Source organism: Vespula vulgaris, chromosome 21 (assembly GCF_905475345.1).
Source record: "Vespula vulgaris chromosome 21, iyVesVulg1.1, whole genome shotgun sequence".
NCBI classification, from domain to species: domain Eukaryota; kingdom Metazoa; phylum Arthropoda; class Insecta; order Hymenoptera; family Vespidae; genus Vespula; species Vespula vulgaris.
The window spans coordinates 2457798-2473933 of NC_066606.1; the positions used below are offsets into that span (position 1 = coordinate 2457798).

A 16136-nucleotide genomic window follows, 5' to 3' on the forward strand; every position below is an offset into this window, starting at 1 on the left:
TACTATTCTTGAATATTCAATCATGCTTCTGTTTATTTCATTTAATTTGCGAAAGCTTTATTTTTATTGTTTTTTCATGAACATATCAGCAAATTTTGGAATTTTTAATTTTGGCACTAAATGCTTAAGGAAGATTCATGTTTATGATTTTACACAGGACGGTTCCTATCAAATTACAACAATAATAATATTTTAAGTTAGAACTAGAAACATTCTTTTATGTTTAAAATTATTAATATGTTTTGCTAAACAATATGTTATATAAATTGTAAATGTACAAAATATAAACGATAATTCTTTATCTTATCACATCAAGATTTCTGAATATTATATAACATTTATAACATTGAATAATCATTAATGTATTAATTTAATGTTATTAAAAATAACAGATCTCCTGACATGTATTACATTTTCTGTTTATTGTAAAGTTATGTTTAATGTCAAAATTTATAGAAAAAGAATGTACATATGTTTTTACCAAACATTATCAATATCAAGAAAATATAAAAAGTCTATGTAAAGTTTATTTTCACGTATAAAGTTCAAATATAATTATTATAGATTATTCATTTTGAATATTTGTCATGTTTTAAATATCTTATAGGGTGTACAAAAATCTTATGACTATTCTCTCAATATCATAGAGGTAATAGTCTATTTCATTCCTAATAGCATTTAATCAGTTATTTTTTCTTTTTTTTTTTTCTTTTTTTAGATTTCCCTAGATCATCTCTATATTATAGTTATAGATGAAATACTAAATGTTTGTGACTATGTAATAATTTTATATTAAGTATTTAAAAAAAACTTACTTTCTCTCTTACTATGAATAGTAATTGTTTACGTTTGTGATCTAGCTTCAAATCTAGGGAGATATTACAATATTATTTTGTATATACCGTATGCTATCATTAGCATGTAGATAAGTATAGTGAAGAAGAAAGTAAAAATAACATACATAAATATGTCATGCTGAAGAACTGTCTTGAACATAATTTTCTATTGTACTTGATGAAAGAACAGAATTCTTTAATCCATGAGCAGGTCTTTTTGGTTTTGGTGGTGGAGTTGGTGGCTTAGTTTGGCTCTCAATATCATCATCGGTAGGTGTTGGAAGTTTATTCTTTATCCATTGTCCAAAGGATCTGTTTATACTGTTTGAATTTTCCGTTATAGACGAGATACGATGATCATTAAATTCCTCTGGCAAATTGCAATAATCGGCCTCACGAGTTTTCATTGGGAGGGGTGGAGGTGCATCATCTTCTGAAGCAGTACTATCGGTTGTTCCAACGCTATCTCTATTATTTTCCCTTGCAAACACATTTGCCTCTGAACCATTATGCGTATTTCTTAAATAATGTTGTGATTGGCCAGACCAACGATTACTTATTCTTCGTTCTTTTTCCACTTCTGATCTTAACGGTCGTTTTGAAGTTAGCTAACGTATACATTGAAATCTTTATAAAAGTTGAGAACACAAGGATATATATATATAGTTTTAAATTCTTTTAAAATATGCGAATCTATAATATTTTCTTATAGCTTCATATAAAAAATTCAAACAAAAACCAAATAAATAAAAAATATCTTTAAACGTAACACTCATTGTTCACAGATTGTACTAAAATGGAATATTATGAAAGAAAAAAATCGTATCCTTTACCTCTTGGCGAAGTTCGAATATTGGCGTACTAGGGTAGCTTGGTACTAATGACGTAGTCGATACAGCCATACTAATCTGTGAGATTTCGGTAGGTATAGTATACCACTGACTTGTAGGTTGATCATTTTTTGTTACTCCAGACGAGTCGCTTTTACGTGAACTTCTTCTTTTAGATTCCTTCTTTTTGTTTGTACCAGGACTTGGATTCCCTAATGCCTTTTGCAATGAAGCTGATGATAGAATATGTGAACGTATTGAACTGGTCCTATAAAATTATATAAGTTTATGAGTATAATGTGCTTTTATTAATTTTAATTCAATGTTGTTACATTTATTATAATTTTTTTATCCTTTAATTACTAATAAATATTATTCCAAATAAATTATAACTAATATTGTAAAGATAATAGCTCCATATACTTCATCTAAATTACTTCATAAAACTTACTCTGTACTATTTATGTTAGTTTCAGATAAAGAATAACTTTCATTTCTGAATGCCTGTACTCTTCGCATAATCACTCCTTGTGTCATAGTTTCAATTTGAAGATCACATGTCTGTTCAATAATCAATTCAATTAATATTGTTTTGTGTTATACAGTTACTTTAGATGTTATTAATTGTATCATTAAATTAACAACTTACTCTTTTGCCATACTTGGCTTCTACTTGACTTTTCATAGACATAAAACACTGTTCCAATCTCTGATGAAATGGCGCTAGTTCAGGAGGTGCCCGAGCTTTATGTATCTGTACACCAACACCTAAAAGTGGAATTTGTTCTGCTATCAGACTTTCCAACTTAAGCAAATCTGAACTTTCATCCGAGTGGGATTCTTTATAGTCAACATTGAGAAAAGCTTTCTCATAATTATCAATGCCACCCATTACTGCAGGATCCAATATTCCATTTAATTTCATACTTAAAGGATTTACCGGAAGACTAGGATCAGTTCTGTATCAAAGATAATACTATTAATATTAATATATTTCATTCATTTAAACAAACACACACACACACACATATCAAACATCTATCTTTTATACTTGCAAATGCACGTTTGAACTTTACTAATTATTAGTTTCGAAACTAGTAATATAAAAAAGATAAAAAATATACCTATGTGCAACTATGAGATCTCTAAGTGCTGTATTTGTAGCTTCCATAGTTTCTATTGCATTACGAAGTGGGCTTACTAAATAAGTTTCACTAGAAATAACAGGAAACCATCTAAGAATTCCTGGTAATGGATGGCTTGTAACAAGAACAGTTCTTTCCAACCATAATGAAGCAAATTCATTATTATTAACACTTCCTCCATCCTTTTCCTTATCACCAACATTAGAAGCTGTATTAACAAAATCTTTTCTTGGTCTTGAAAATCGAAAACGCTGGACATCATTTACTCGATGATACCTAATCAATAAAATTAGTTTCATTTAACAGTAATATAGCTTTGCTACATAATTTAATAAAATCGTTACCTCAAAACTGCATCAGCTGTCACAGGTTTTCCACTTAAACGATGTTTTTTCTCATCCATTAATGGTTCTACTTTATTAATTTGAACATACTGATGACTAGATTCTAAAATATCAACAGTTGGTGGAGACAATTTGTTCATTTGTTCTGCATTTGGTAACTGATTAAGTGTTCTTGAAGAAAAATCACTAAGTCGTTCATATTCTTTTCCACGATAAACGAAAACCTATAATAATATATGTGTAAAAATAGCAAAATTTTACATATACAAGATAAAAAAATATTTTATAAGTATATACTTTATTTTGTAAGAAAGGAGGATGTCCACGACCATAATAAGCAACTCTGAAATATTCTGGCTCAGGTCTTAATTGTTTTACTATACAATCATAAAATTTGGCCATTCGTCTCAATAAAATAGACAATTGCAAATAATCGAATGTTTCTTCTTCATATTGACTAACTAACTCTTTGCAAACGCTAAGAGCACATTCCCACATTTTTCCTTTATCAAAATATTCAATCATATCATTGTACAAAGCTTCTTTCAACTCTCTATGAGTTTGACATGATGGATATCTGATATGAAGATAAAATCCTATATTATCTCATAAGCTTAATAGATTGATTAATTCAGAAATAATTTAACAAAAACAGATAAATTTACCTATGAGATATTAAAAGTGGTGGTAAAGGTTGATCGCTCCAAGCTAATAATTGACTATGAAGTTTTAATGTGTATGCTGCTTCTGTGTAATTATCACATTCTAAATGAAGTTCACATAATTTGTTGACATACCTACAAAAAAAATTTTTCTTTTAATATCAATTTAAAATAAAAAATTTGTCAAATATATCCGTGTTTTGTATATAAGCATACATATATATACCTAATATACATTTCCTTTCTGTTTATTTCAGAATAAAATTCTAATAAATTAACGGTACAGAGCATTCGATGTTCCTGAGATTCTGCATGAATAATATCTCGATATTGTAATAATCGTTCCATTAATTTTGCGATAGTATCCACAAATCGTAAGCCTTGTTCTCGCATTGTTGAGTGATCTTCGCAAAGAGAATACATTACTTGTATCCATAATTTACGAAATTGCTCATCTCCTCTTCCTCCCTCTACCTGTGCAAAATAATAATTACTAAAGTTTTGCTTAATAATAATAAAAAACAATTATATTAATATATATATATATATATATATATATATATATATATATATATATATATATATATATACTGAAAGAGTCTCATTTAAGATTAAATTATATAATGTAGTAATAAAATTTCAAATAATTAAAGATTCAAAGAAACATGTTATACCAGGATATCCAATTTTGCAATCATTTCATTTTCATATTCCATAAAATTAGCTTTAATGTGTGCAGGATCACGTTTTGTATCGCCATATCCTTCAACAATGCGTGAACTATAGAATTCGCATTGCATCATATCAAAAAATATTGGTATAGTAGCTCTTCTTAATTCAGTTTCTGGAATTAAAGCCATTTCTAATATCGCACCAACTAAAGCAGGAACAAATTGTATTTTATGTTGACCCAAATTGAACCACATTGATCGAATTTCAAAGGCTGTTTCTCTATAAAGAAGTAATTAGAATAATATGAAAAAAATTAATAAATATGTTCAATTAAATGAAATATATCTATAATTTAATTTTACAATTACCTGCGCATATCATTGTAACGCATAATAATTCGATTACGTTTTGCTGGTGAAAATGTTTCAAGTTGAAGAGCAGGTTGAGTCAAAAAAGCAATTGCACAATGAAAAAAGTTGGACCATGCTTGATTTTCAAAATCTGTGAAGAAATAATCTCTAATGGTGCCAGAAAAATAGCGTAATGATTTCAGAATTACACTATTTTGAAGCATTATCATTTCACACCAATCTCCTGGAAATACAGATCTGGAAACCAGATCTTTGAATACTAGTAATATCTCCATTAAAAAATCAAGTAAATCGAATTTCGTTCCAAAATGATTTATATAAACTTCATAATGGTGTTGTGTCATTTGTCTATGAATAAATACAATATATTAATAAAAATAATATTGTTTTTTAAATATCTTTACCATAAAATAATACCTGAATATTGCTAACATAACAGACACTAAATTTCCGACTAATGGATTTTCTCTATCCATTGATATGACAGTTTGTATAATAGTTCTCAAAGCTGTCATCATGATTTCTTTAACATCAGCTATTGTAGAACCTATGTCCTTTCTGAAGGTTAATTCCAAGATATCTGATAATATTTTAATACACAATTCTACCTGTATGAATGCAAGCAAGACAGAAATAAAAAAATTAGCTTTGCATGTAATCTATATTCAAGACGTGCAATGTACAAATATTACAAAAAAAGATATAACATTTTTGTATCATTGTATATAGGAATCATTAAACCACTAAACATATCAAGGAGATTAGACACATTAAAGTGTATTCGTTTTATATCACTTGATCTAATTGCAGATGATATTTTTAAATTCCTCCTAATTGAAACAGTTACCTCTTCAGAGTAGCCACGATGCTGGTTGAGTCGGTGGCGATTTTCTCCAAGCAGCCTGGCTACCTTCGCCACGCTTTTTCCAGGTGTACTTGACAGTCCCTTATATACCAAAAACCAAAACCATACCAAGTACACAAAAAAGAAAAACCCTTTGTTAATTGGAGCATAATGCCAATTCTTTGTGATAACAAAATGTAATTCACATAATAATTTATAACATTACTATAAATTACATAGTAAAATTATACGCAACACAAACACAGCAAATAACAGAAAGCAAGAACAAGATTTGCAAGTGAGTATAGTAGAAAAAGAATTGTTATATACCAATATCATTTTTATTATATTTGTATTTATAATATTAATTGCATAATTTCAATACTACTATGTTTATATAGATTGCATTATACAATTTAAAATATTACTCTGTTATATAAAAATTTCTATGCAATATTATATCATGCATGAGTATATGCCAAACTACAGAGATAAATTATATAATCATATAAACTAAATGAACATAAGTTCTAAATGTCGTTCAAATTAGTATTTCAATATTCATGTTTTCATGTAATTGCAGTTCTACTATGTTATATTTATAATAGTTATTATTTGTAGTAGTTTTATCTCATAACATAATAAACCAAGAATTCCATGCAGAAAATAATATATCCTTTTTTTTATATTTCAAGCAAGAAATTCGCGATTATAATTCAATCAAGAAAGATAAATAGTAGTTTAATGTTTAGAATAGCATAGTATTTTCCACAATGCAAATAAGAAGACAAAAACCAATTTTATGTGTGTGAATTAATGGAAATGTTGGTGAAAAGATGCGTGGCAGAAGGACGTCAGGCTGCACGGAAAGCACATGTAATGATACCATATACAAATAGTATAGAATAAATTTGCAGTATAAATGGAAGTAATATTAAATTTTGATTATACCAACCTCACTAAATATGAATACATAATTAAAATAAGATGATCAAAGCACGATGTTATACGTGAATATTAGTATTTTATCACCAAATATAATCAAAGTATAGACTAGAATTGCTAATCAAATATATCATAAAAAATTATTATTTCATTTTTATGTATAATCTATTTAATTCTTTTTGTGAAATAACAACTATTTTAACTTTTATTATAGCTATTTTAAAATTAGTATGAAATTAGAACGTTTAATGAGATTAAAAATTTTGATGTTTGAATATATAATGAAATTAAGATTGAAATTAAGTAGAAAGGTCACTGATGTACCATAATTGAAAATTTAGAAAAAACTACATTCTACAATTATTTTAATACTCTATAGTAAATAAATGTATTAATATCTACATTGATAATGACTTTCTATTAATAATAATAAAAACTACTTTAAGTTTTTATTATTAACAATGAACTTCTATCAATATATTCTAACACATACCTTCTTTAAATTTACATATAAATTATGATAATAATTAATCTTTAAGATATCAAATATAATTATATCTTACCTCTTCTTTTGCTTCTAATAGATCGCGAACAAGAACAATGATTTTTGACAGCAAAATACCTCTGCAATCCACATCCAAAAAAAGTGGGCTATGTACAATATCATTTACTGTCATCATTTTTTGTTTTGTCAATCTTCCAGCTGGTAAAGTCGTCAATAATTCTGTTAATATTATACTTAATTGCGTGCCACTATAAACACGTAATAAATGAGGTATTGTTGTTGGTAAATATTTTAGGCATGCTCCTTGAACCAATAAAGTTGCATCTGTTTCATGCCTCATAAGCTCGACGATAGAATGTAACAACTCTGTTAAAGTTTGTGAAAATTCTTCTTCATCTTGATTAAGCCTGTTAAAATAATTGTAAAATTGTTTATATCATTATTTATCAAAAATTATATTAGAAATTTAAAAAATAACATACTCAGTAAAGAGAAGACGAGATTCTACAATAAATCTCATGCAATATTGCAAACTTTTCATTGTTTTTAGTAGCAAATCACGCTCCTGTCCATCAGACGTACTCGCACTATCTATACGTTTTCGTAAAACTGCAATTAACTTTTTATAGGCAAGAGTTGCAGAGAAGCTCTCAGAAATATATAAATCTAATATTGGTTGAAAATGCTGATATTTTCTATCTGATACAAGTCCAATGATGTATAGAAGACATTCAAAGACCATGTCATCATAAACGTCACTATCCGAATTACTCATCAAGATATTGAATAAGGCATCTAAAACGTCCTAAAAGGAATTCTGTATAATATAATTGTCCATTATTTTAACGCATGTGCGTGTATATATTTAGATTATCATATCATTGTCAATATTATTGTATTAAAAATTTATATTTTTTATAAGTTAAATCATTTCTCTTACTTGTAAAAATTTCACTATTTCTTCGCCATCTACTTTCATCAGAGCAGCTAAAGACTCTTTTAAATCAGTATTATGTGATGCCCAATTAAGCAAGCCCAATAAATCAACATTTTGTGTTAGTTTTGTAGAGCAAACATTTGTTGCTATTAAAAAAGTATCTTTATTGCTTAATGTCAATGAACCCAAAGTTGGTTTTTTTTCTGTATGCAATTTAAACTAAGGACACGTGAAATGTAATATTAGAGAATTTATATTTAAAATATATTACTACGTACGAATAATATATATATTAATATAATTAAAATCTTACTAATTCTATCCGTGTTGAAGGTAATTTTAAATATGATATATCCTTTTCCTCGTATTTCTTTTGATCTAATTTATAGACTAACAATTCATGTTGAATATCTTGAAGTGTTGTACCATTGCGCTGCATTAATCTAACATAACTCAACGCAAATGGTTTTTCTGATTTATCTTTGGCTTCATTTGAACTTCGATGTTTGAATGTAAATTTCAGATGTGCTTGTTTGAACTCATCTATTGGTATAGCAATTTTAAACGTTTCGCACCATCTAGGTTTATCTTCATGATAATATATAACGCTACGATATTCATCAATTGCCGAAGTTCCACCTCCTAAAGTCATGACACCTGGAATAGGAGTGCCACACTCGTTGCAGACCTTAACCTAATGAAAAAAATATATATAATAAATAGATGCATAATTTATTGTAATACATAATTTTTTATATTTTATATAAATAAATATAATTAATTAAATACATTGTATATACAAACCGTAACTTCTACATTTTTATCAGTAGATTTTGCTCCTCTACTAAATTCACCACTAATTAAAGTCAGATAGAGGTCATTTCTTACATCACCTGGCAGAATTACTTCTGGAAAACCCATTTTTCTAGCAATAGCAACATTTCCAAGTACCAAATGAGGATTTTCATCTCGTACCTGTATATTAATTATAAAGTTAAAATTGAATATGATTATAAAAATGAATTATTATTTCTTTTTATAAAAAATATACATATATGTAATTAAGCTATAAAAAATAATGTCTGCAATAAATAATACAGTATATAATAATTAAAAAACAACCACAATTATTACATACTTGTTTTACATCTCCTCTAAGTAATTTCAAACTTGCCCATAATCCTTGACCACCGCCAAAGTTGTTGTTGCTATTTCCTCCACTTTTTTGAATGTTAGTATCTTTTTGTGCAATAATTCTACGTAAAGTACCATCTAAACTTTCCTTCTCACAACATCTGAAAATAAAAAAAAATAAAGCCAACAAAAAAATTCTTATTTAATTTTTAAGAATATACATGTTGTTATGCTAAGAAATAATAATGTTAGATTGCCAAAGTAATTTCAGAATTTTCAGTATTTTATACTTAAGTAAATGCTAGTATAGTTTTATTGAAAATTTCGATATTACTTATTGGTTGATCTAATATTATATAAGAAAATATTATAATAACAAAAAATATGCTTACTGTACAAATGGTATGAAGTGATGATGTTCTACATCTCCTTCTAATTTACCTGTAATGTATAGTGTAATATCCATAGCAGCGACACCAAATGGCCTTCGCATACTTTCATTACTTTTAATGACCTTCTGATTAGTTTGTGCAATACTTGAACGACGATGATCTATTTCTTTGGCTTCCATACCTCCAACTCTAATAACATAACAAGCTAAATAAACTTTATCTCTAGCTAAATCTCTAGACCCTAGATCAGTGAATAATACTCGAAGATTATGTAACTGATCAATGTCTCTGGCAAGTCCTTCTTTACTCCAAGAAACAACATAATTCTCTGTGATAGCTTTCATTTCTCTACCATCATATAAAGTTAAAAGTAATTCTACATCTTCTACCATTTTACAAACAAAGTTTTTTACACTGACAAAGAAAATGTGAGAATATACAGGCGTTTGAGCTTTTAAAAATTTTTTCTTGGTTTCATTGGTAGCTTTTCTGATTCTTTCAGCAGCTGTTTCATGATGATAATACAACTGAATGGTGCTTGTATTTTCTGGATTCATAACATTTCCTTGGTCATCTCTTACAACCATATCCAAGTTTAAAAGTTGATTGCCAGTGTCTATTCTAGCAGTTGCTAATCTTTTAAGATCCTTCAACTCATCTATTGTTAGAGTACCTCGTAAAATTTTACTTCTGTATCCTATTAATTCCAAAATTTGTTGTTGCATTGGTATAAAATGTTCAGAATGTATCTGTAACAAATAAAAAATTATGATAATAATGGTTTATATTATTAGTTACAAAAAATACAAATGTTACTTTATAGCATTAATTTATAGATAACTATAATAAGTTAATTGACTTTACATTATTTAACTTTTTATATACTAACTTCATATATTTAATACATACCACATATAAATGTTTCCAATGATGACCCCATTCTCTTAAAACACTAGTTATCTCATGTATTAATGTATCTATATTATTTTGATGATGTAAAATATGTATGTATGATTTAGGAAAAATTCCAATTGTACCCTTAATTTTTTTACGTCCATAATACCATTCACCATACTCTTCATAAATTTGCACAACTTCTCCAACTGTTAAAGGTAAGGCACAAAATCCTTCCTTGCCAAAATTGTAAATAGCTGAAATTAAAAAAAAAAAAAATTATAAAAAAATTTATATTGTACATAATATAAAAAAGATCATATATATAATTATATATATATATATATATATATATATATATATATATAATGAAAATATCATATATAAAACATACTTTGATATCATTGTTTAAAAAAAATCATACAAAGATCCTCATGCGATATAATTCTTAAGAAATTGTTATCCTTAAATAATAATTATTTAAAAAGAAAAAACAGACTATAATTATAAATTTGTAGCTTAATTAATGTATTATTAAAGGTTATAAATTTTAATTAATCTGTTACACAAAGAAATAATAAATTTATATTAATTAACAACGTTATAATAAAAACGAAAAATTTGTCAAGCTGATTATATTTATTTATATCAAAGTACAATGAAGCTACAATTAACATTTTATTTCATCTTAATACGGGGCACCTCCCAGGATGTAATATGTCGTAACGAAAACATTACAGAATTTCTTTGTAAAAATTTACTTACCTACTCCTAAATGTTTCTTGATACGCTTCCATGTCATTTTTACTTAAACTGACGCTTAGTTTATTTATATATTAACAATTAAGTATTTTTACGTATACATACAAAGAGTAATTAAATATACACGCCAATATACACTAAGCAATTACATGTCGGATGTGCGCATTACGCATATAACCAAAATATTGTATTTTCATCTTAATATCTAGATAATATGATCTGAAAGAGTTTATTCTCTCCTCTAGATTTTACTAAGGATTTATCCAAATTTACTTTACGTTTTGTTACAAACATATATATATATATATACACATACATATGTACATACATATGTACATACGTTGTCTTTCAAGAGTTTTCAAAATTTTGCAGTGAACAAATAAAATTTCTCTTGCTTGTAAATCTATATCATACTTAGTCTATGACTTTTATGAAGCATAGTGGCGCTATCATCTTATCGAAACAAATTGTGCTTTTTTTGTTCTATTTTTACTTAATCGTACTAAACCATCAAATAAAATTTGTAGTTAACAAAAAGAATTAGTCTTTTCACGAATGTGAAAAAGAATTATTCTATATTTGTTAAGAAAGCAGAAAGATAAAGTGGATAATGATTAATGAATGATAAAGATAAACGAAAATGCGCAATTTAGAGTTAACTGTACATGACGTGAAAGTTTTATAAAAAGACTTTTATTATTATTATTTTTTCCATTTTAGGGCTTATCTGTTCAAAATTTCCATTTTTAAATAAGTGTTCGATATCTTTATTATCTGATTATCGACTGTAATTCTTTATCTATAGTAGGTATGTTCTGATTTCTTAAAATTGTTCCTTAAAAAAGAGTTTTAAAAAACTTTTGAGTTATATTTAATATTTTCAGATCATCTTTAGTTTATTATTTTAATATAAAATATTAACAGGCAATATATATATATATATAAAACTGCATAGATGAAGATATAAAGACATAATCTTTCCATAATCATTTGTGGGAAGTATAATCAAATATGAATCGTGTAGATTTAAAAGTTGTGTTACTAGGAAATGCAGCTGTTGGAAAAACAAGTCTTTCAGAACGTTTTGTAAATGAAAGATTCAATGAGAATTTATCTTATCAAAACGTAATTAAATGATTTATAAAAGTAAATTTATTATAGTAAAAGCTAATATTTATAAAAGTATTTGAGATGGTTTTATTATATATTATAATAGCTATATATTAAATAAAACATTAAATCAGTCATTATTTGTAGACAATAGGAGCTGCATTTGCTGCAAAACAAATAGAAATTAATGGACATAATATTGTAATGGGAATATGGGATACTGCAGGTAATGAAAGGTATGTTATTTTAATTATAATAATTATCATGTATTAGTAAACTTTGATAAAATGCATTTTGTTAAAAATTATTTCATTCCAATAACATTTTAGATATGATGCAATGACAAGAATATATTATCGTGGTGCTAAAGCTGCAATAATATGTTATGATGTTACAAAGTTTAATACATTTCAAAAAGCAAAGTTTTGGGTAAGAGAATTAAGAGGTATAGAAGAAGAGTGTAAAATTTATCTCTGTGGTACGAAAAAAGATATTTTATCAAATCTTGATGCGATAGCAGTACCAGATATAGATATTGTAAAAAACTATGCAAATGGTATTCAAGCTAAATTTTTTTTAACATCGAGTAAAACAGGGGAGAATGTTGGTAAGATCATATATTTGATCACACTGCTTCTTTGAAGAAGAACTTAATGATTTATTTCTTGCAGTGGAATTATTTACAGAAATTGCTAATGATTTCTTATCTGTGCCAGAGAACTTACAAAAAATAGAAGAAACAGTTACTTTAACAAGTATGCCCAAAACATCGCATTGCTGTTAGGCCATAAAAAACAAAAAAAATATTGAAATGCTTTTGTTCTTCATGAAATATTCAAAAGAGATAATGTAAATTATATAAATACTACATATTAATGTTTGAAAGCATATTAATGTTTGAAAGCTTTAACATACAATAAATTATTCTTATATGACATATAAGTACAATTATATGACAAGTAATTAGTATTAGAAAAAATTTGTGCCTTCTTAATTATTATTTTAATGGAAAGATTAAAGCAATCATTGCTAAAGTATTCTCTATAATTTGTAATATTTTTCTAACAAGATGCATGTGCATCTTAACAGTAATTATGAATACAGTTATCTGCATTTATATATTACAAATTAATGTACATTTCGTTTTAATTTAAGCATTAATTATATCTTATAAATTTTATGTTTTTATAAATTTCAGAAAAGAATTCTGAAAGTTTTAAATATATAAGTTAATTATTCACTACTATAATGGTGCCATATTTAAGCAGAAACTGTGAAGACTTTCAGATAATTTAATTATGGTTTATTACCTTTCAGAAAATCAATACTGTTGTTTATTATAAACAAAAGTATTGTTATATATAAAGTGCAAAGTTTACTCATTATTTTTTAATGAATAAACATGATAAAATATTTGAGAAAATGTGAATTTGAAACTTTGAATAGTGAGCAAAGATATTTTTGTTTCTTGTTACTATTTTTATTATGTTTTATTTTTTTGGTTTGATGTATATGGGAAAATTGAAGCACAAATCTCTCTGGATTGTTCATAGATACCAAAAAATACAAAACCACTAATAGTAAAGCCACCCACCCTTGGAAGAAAGCCTGCGAATAATCTAAAAGATATTTTTCAATAATTTAAACTATGACAAAACATTAAAGTTAAAAGAAGACGCATGACAATACCTAAGATCAAGTAATAGAAAGATGCAATTTGTCCATACCCTTTAGGTCCATTATCTCGATAAACTTCCTTTAACATTGTGGATATTTTAACTTCTTTTTTGTCTGCTGTAGTCGAAGACAACATTATTCTAGTTTTTGCAACATCCAAGGGAGTTGTAATAGCTGCAGAGACTGCCACTGTGAAATAATTCTTAAAGTTATACATTTTCAATAATATATTTTGTTGAAATAATGTATTGTATTAGTATATATTATTATAATAGTATTGTAAAAATTAATCTCACCAGATGCTGCACCACAATAAGCTCCTTCTAATGGTGTACATTCATGGTGTACATGTTGTTTCCAACATACTTTAAAGTATTCCCATAATGGCATTTGAATGCATCCAAATGGCATGTCTCGAAGAACAGTGCTGCCATATCCACGAAATAATGTTCGTAATTTTAAACGAGCCACATCAGCTAAAAGTGCTTGTCTTCTTTGTTTAAGTACTTCCACTGGTACTCGTATTAAACAAGCAACCTACAATATAAATAATATGTTTATATAATTCCTTATTTATAGATAATATTTAATGCAATGATATTAGATATAAATTGAAATCTTTTATTTTTTATGATAAATTATCAAGAGGATGCAACTTTATATGTATATCATAATTAAGACAACGTTACAAGCAAATATTTGTTTATGATTCTATTCTGATAATTATATTTTTATATTTTATTTATTTATATGGATAAATAAATTTTTTATACATAGAATTTTTCTATAATTGTACTATATTTATGTACTATATTGGTGTAAAAATTTTTAAATAATCCTGTTACCATTTCACCCAGTGATGCAGCACCCATATGTATAAATGCATGATATTGAGGTAATATTTGTGGTTGTAAAAATTCTTTTAATCCCTCATAAGTGATAAAAAATAAAGCAGCTAGTTAAAACAAATTATTATATATAATGGCAATCAATTTATACTCTATTTTTTATTTGTATATAAAATCTACCTGCTGGAGCAGAACCCATCATTACAGGTCCTATACCATGATACAATTGTTTGTAACCACCGGATTTCAAGAATCCATGTTGACTCTGTAAACGTGTTTTCAGAGTATCCAATGGGAAAAATATAATATCACAAATAATTCCTGCAGCAGCACCTGACTAGTAATAATAAATTATTAAAAATTGATAATTGACAGATATATATTTCAAAATAAGAAAAATATATTATATATATATGTATATATATATATATATATATATATATATATATATATATATATAAATGTATAGTTTTTTCTATTTATAGATTTTTTCTGCAAAAAAAATTGTGCAAGTTATTTATATTTAATGTAATATAATACATATATATATTAATAACAAAATAAGAATATTTGGTTTATTATTTTGCGTATCATATTTTCGACGATTTATAACAATAAAATCTAAAATTTAATTTAAAATATATAACATTTTGTAATTGTATACTTACGATAATAGACGTGGAAAATAAATGTTTTGCATTTGTAATGTCACTCGATTTTGCTTCTTCAGTAAACATTCCACTACGTTAAATACTTTTTGTTGGTATTTGAATATATCCAAATTCAGATTCTATTACACTATTTTAAAGAGTCACTGTATCGAAGTTTTAAAAAAGTTATCAGAATTAGAATTAAAAATTGTAAATGCATTAACATGATCGCATTGCAGTAAGAAATTGAATAGTAGGAAGTTATTTTCTTTCGGTCGAACTTCTTTCTTGAATGCTCTACTTCATAATGAAATATATATATTTACGCGCAGAAATAAATACTTGATTGTAATTTAAAAAAATGATTGTTATTTAATATTGAACTCACCAATATTTTTATATCTTTTTTCTGTTATATAAAGAATGAAAAAAAGTATAAACAATGAAGTCACGTGTGCCACTACTCTATTGCAGCTACTTGGATCAATCGATTGTCGTCTGCTACTGACAATCGGTTCTCTGCAAACTAACCTCAAAGTCTCAGTAGCAGGTTTGCATCAGAGAGAAATTTATCTATT

The 16136-nt window shown here is 26.5% G+C and overlaps 3 protein-coding genes across 8 annotated transcripts; 1 reads left to right on the forward strand and 2 right to left on the reverse strand.

Annotated features, from left to right (window-relative positions):
- Nucleotides 1-26: 26 nt before the first annotated feature.
- Nucleotides 27-11632, reverse strand: LOC127071179 (dedicator of cytokinesis protein 1). Of its 3 annotated transcripts, none has more exons than XM_051010129.1 (22): nt 11277-11632; nt 10527-10768; nt 9618-10366; nt 9230-9383; nt 8896-9066; nt 8405-8785; nt 8095-8310; nt 7637-7959; nt 7213-7561; nt 5708-5806; nt 5278-5468; nt 4858-5208; nt 4492-4768; nt 4044-4291; nt 3821-3952; nt 3453-3732; nt 3156-3379; nt 2791-3087; nt 2316-2625; nt 2118-2227; nt 1670-1934; nt 27-1444 (listed from the first exon to the last, which is right to left on the reverse strand). In XM_051010129.1, exons 1-22 carry the CDS (start codon nt 11311-11313, stop codon nt 971-973), a joined length of 5880 nt encoding a protein of 1959 aa, XP_050866086.1. In that variant the 5' UTR covers nt 11314-11632; the 3' UTR covers nt 27-970. The 3 variants fall into 3 exon arrangements, with proteins under 3 accessions (XP_050866086.1, XP_050866085.1, XP_050866087.1); XM_051010128.1 differs by having other exon boundaries at nt 9230-9386; XM_051010130.1 differs by lacking the exon at nt 5708-5806 and having other exon boundaries at nt 9230-9386.
- A 98-nt stretch (nt 11633-11730) lies between these two features.
- LOC127071205 (ras-related protein Rab-24-like) lies at nt 11731-13325 on the forward strand. 2 transcript variants are annotated; one of them, XM_051010227.1, is made up of 5 exons: nt 11731-12081; nt 12158-12398; nt 12531-12619; nt 12713-12990; nt 13055-13325. In XM_051010227.1, exons 2-5 carry the CDS (start codon nt 12285-12287, stop codon nt 13165-13167), a joined length of 594 nt encoding a protein of 197 aa, XP_050866184.1. In that variant the 5' UTR covers nt 11731-12081; nt 12158-12284; the 3' UTR covers nt 13168-13325. The 2 variants fall into 2 exon arrangements, with proteins under 2 accessions (XP_050866184.1, XP_050866185.1); XM_051010228.1 differs by having other exon boundaries at nt 11731-12077.
- LOC127071202 (S-adenosylmethionine mitochondrial carrier protein-like) lies at nt 12625-16094 on the reverse strand. Of its 3 annotated transcripts, XM_051010220.1 has the most exons (7): nt 15947-16094; nt 15577-15722; nt 15089-15245; nt 14906-15015; nt 14357-14597; nt 14073-14249; nt 12625-14002 (listed from the first exon to the last, which is right to left on the reverse strand). In XM_051010220.1, the coding sequence occupies exons 2-7, from the start codon at nt 15643-15645 to the stop codon at nt 13773-13775; spliced, it is 984 nt and encodes a 327-aa protein (XP_050866177.1). In that variant the 5' UTR covers nt 15646-15722; nt 15947-16094; the 3' UTR covers nt 12625-13772. The 3 variants fall into 3 exon arrangements, with proteins under 3 accessions (XP_050866177.1, XP_050866179.1, XP_050866178.1); XM_051010222.1 differs by having other exon boundaries at nt 15089-15241; nt 15577-15980; XM_051010221.1 differs by having other exon boundaries at nt 14111-14249; nt 15577-15980.
- Nucleotides 16095-16136: the final 42 nt, after the last annotated feature.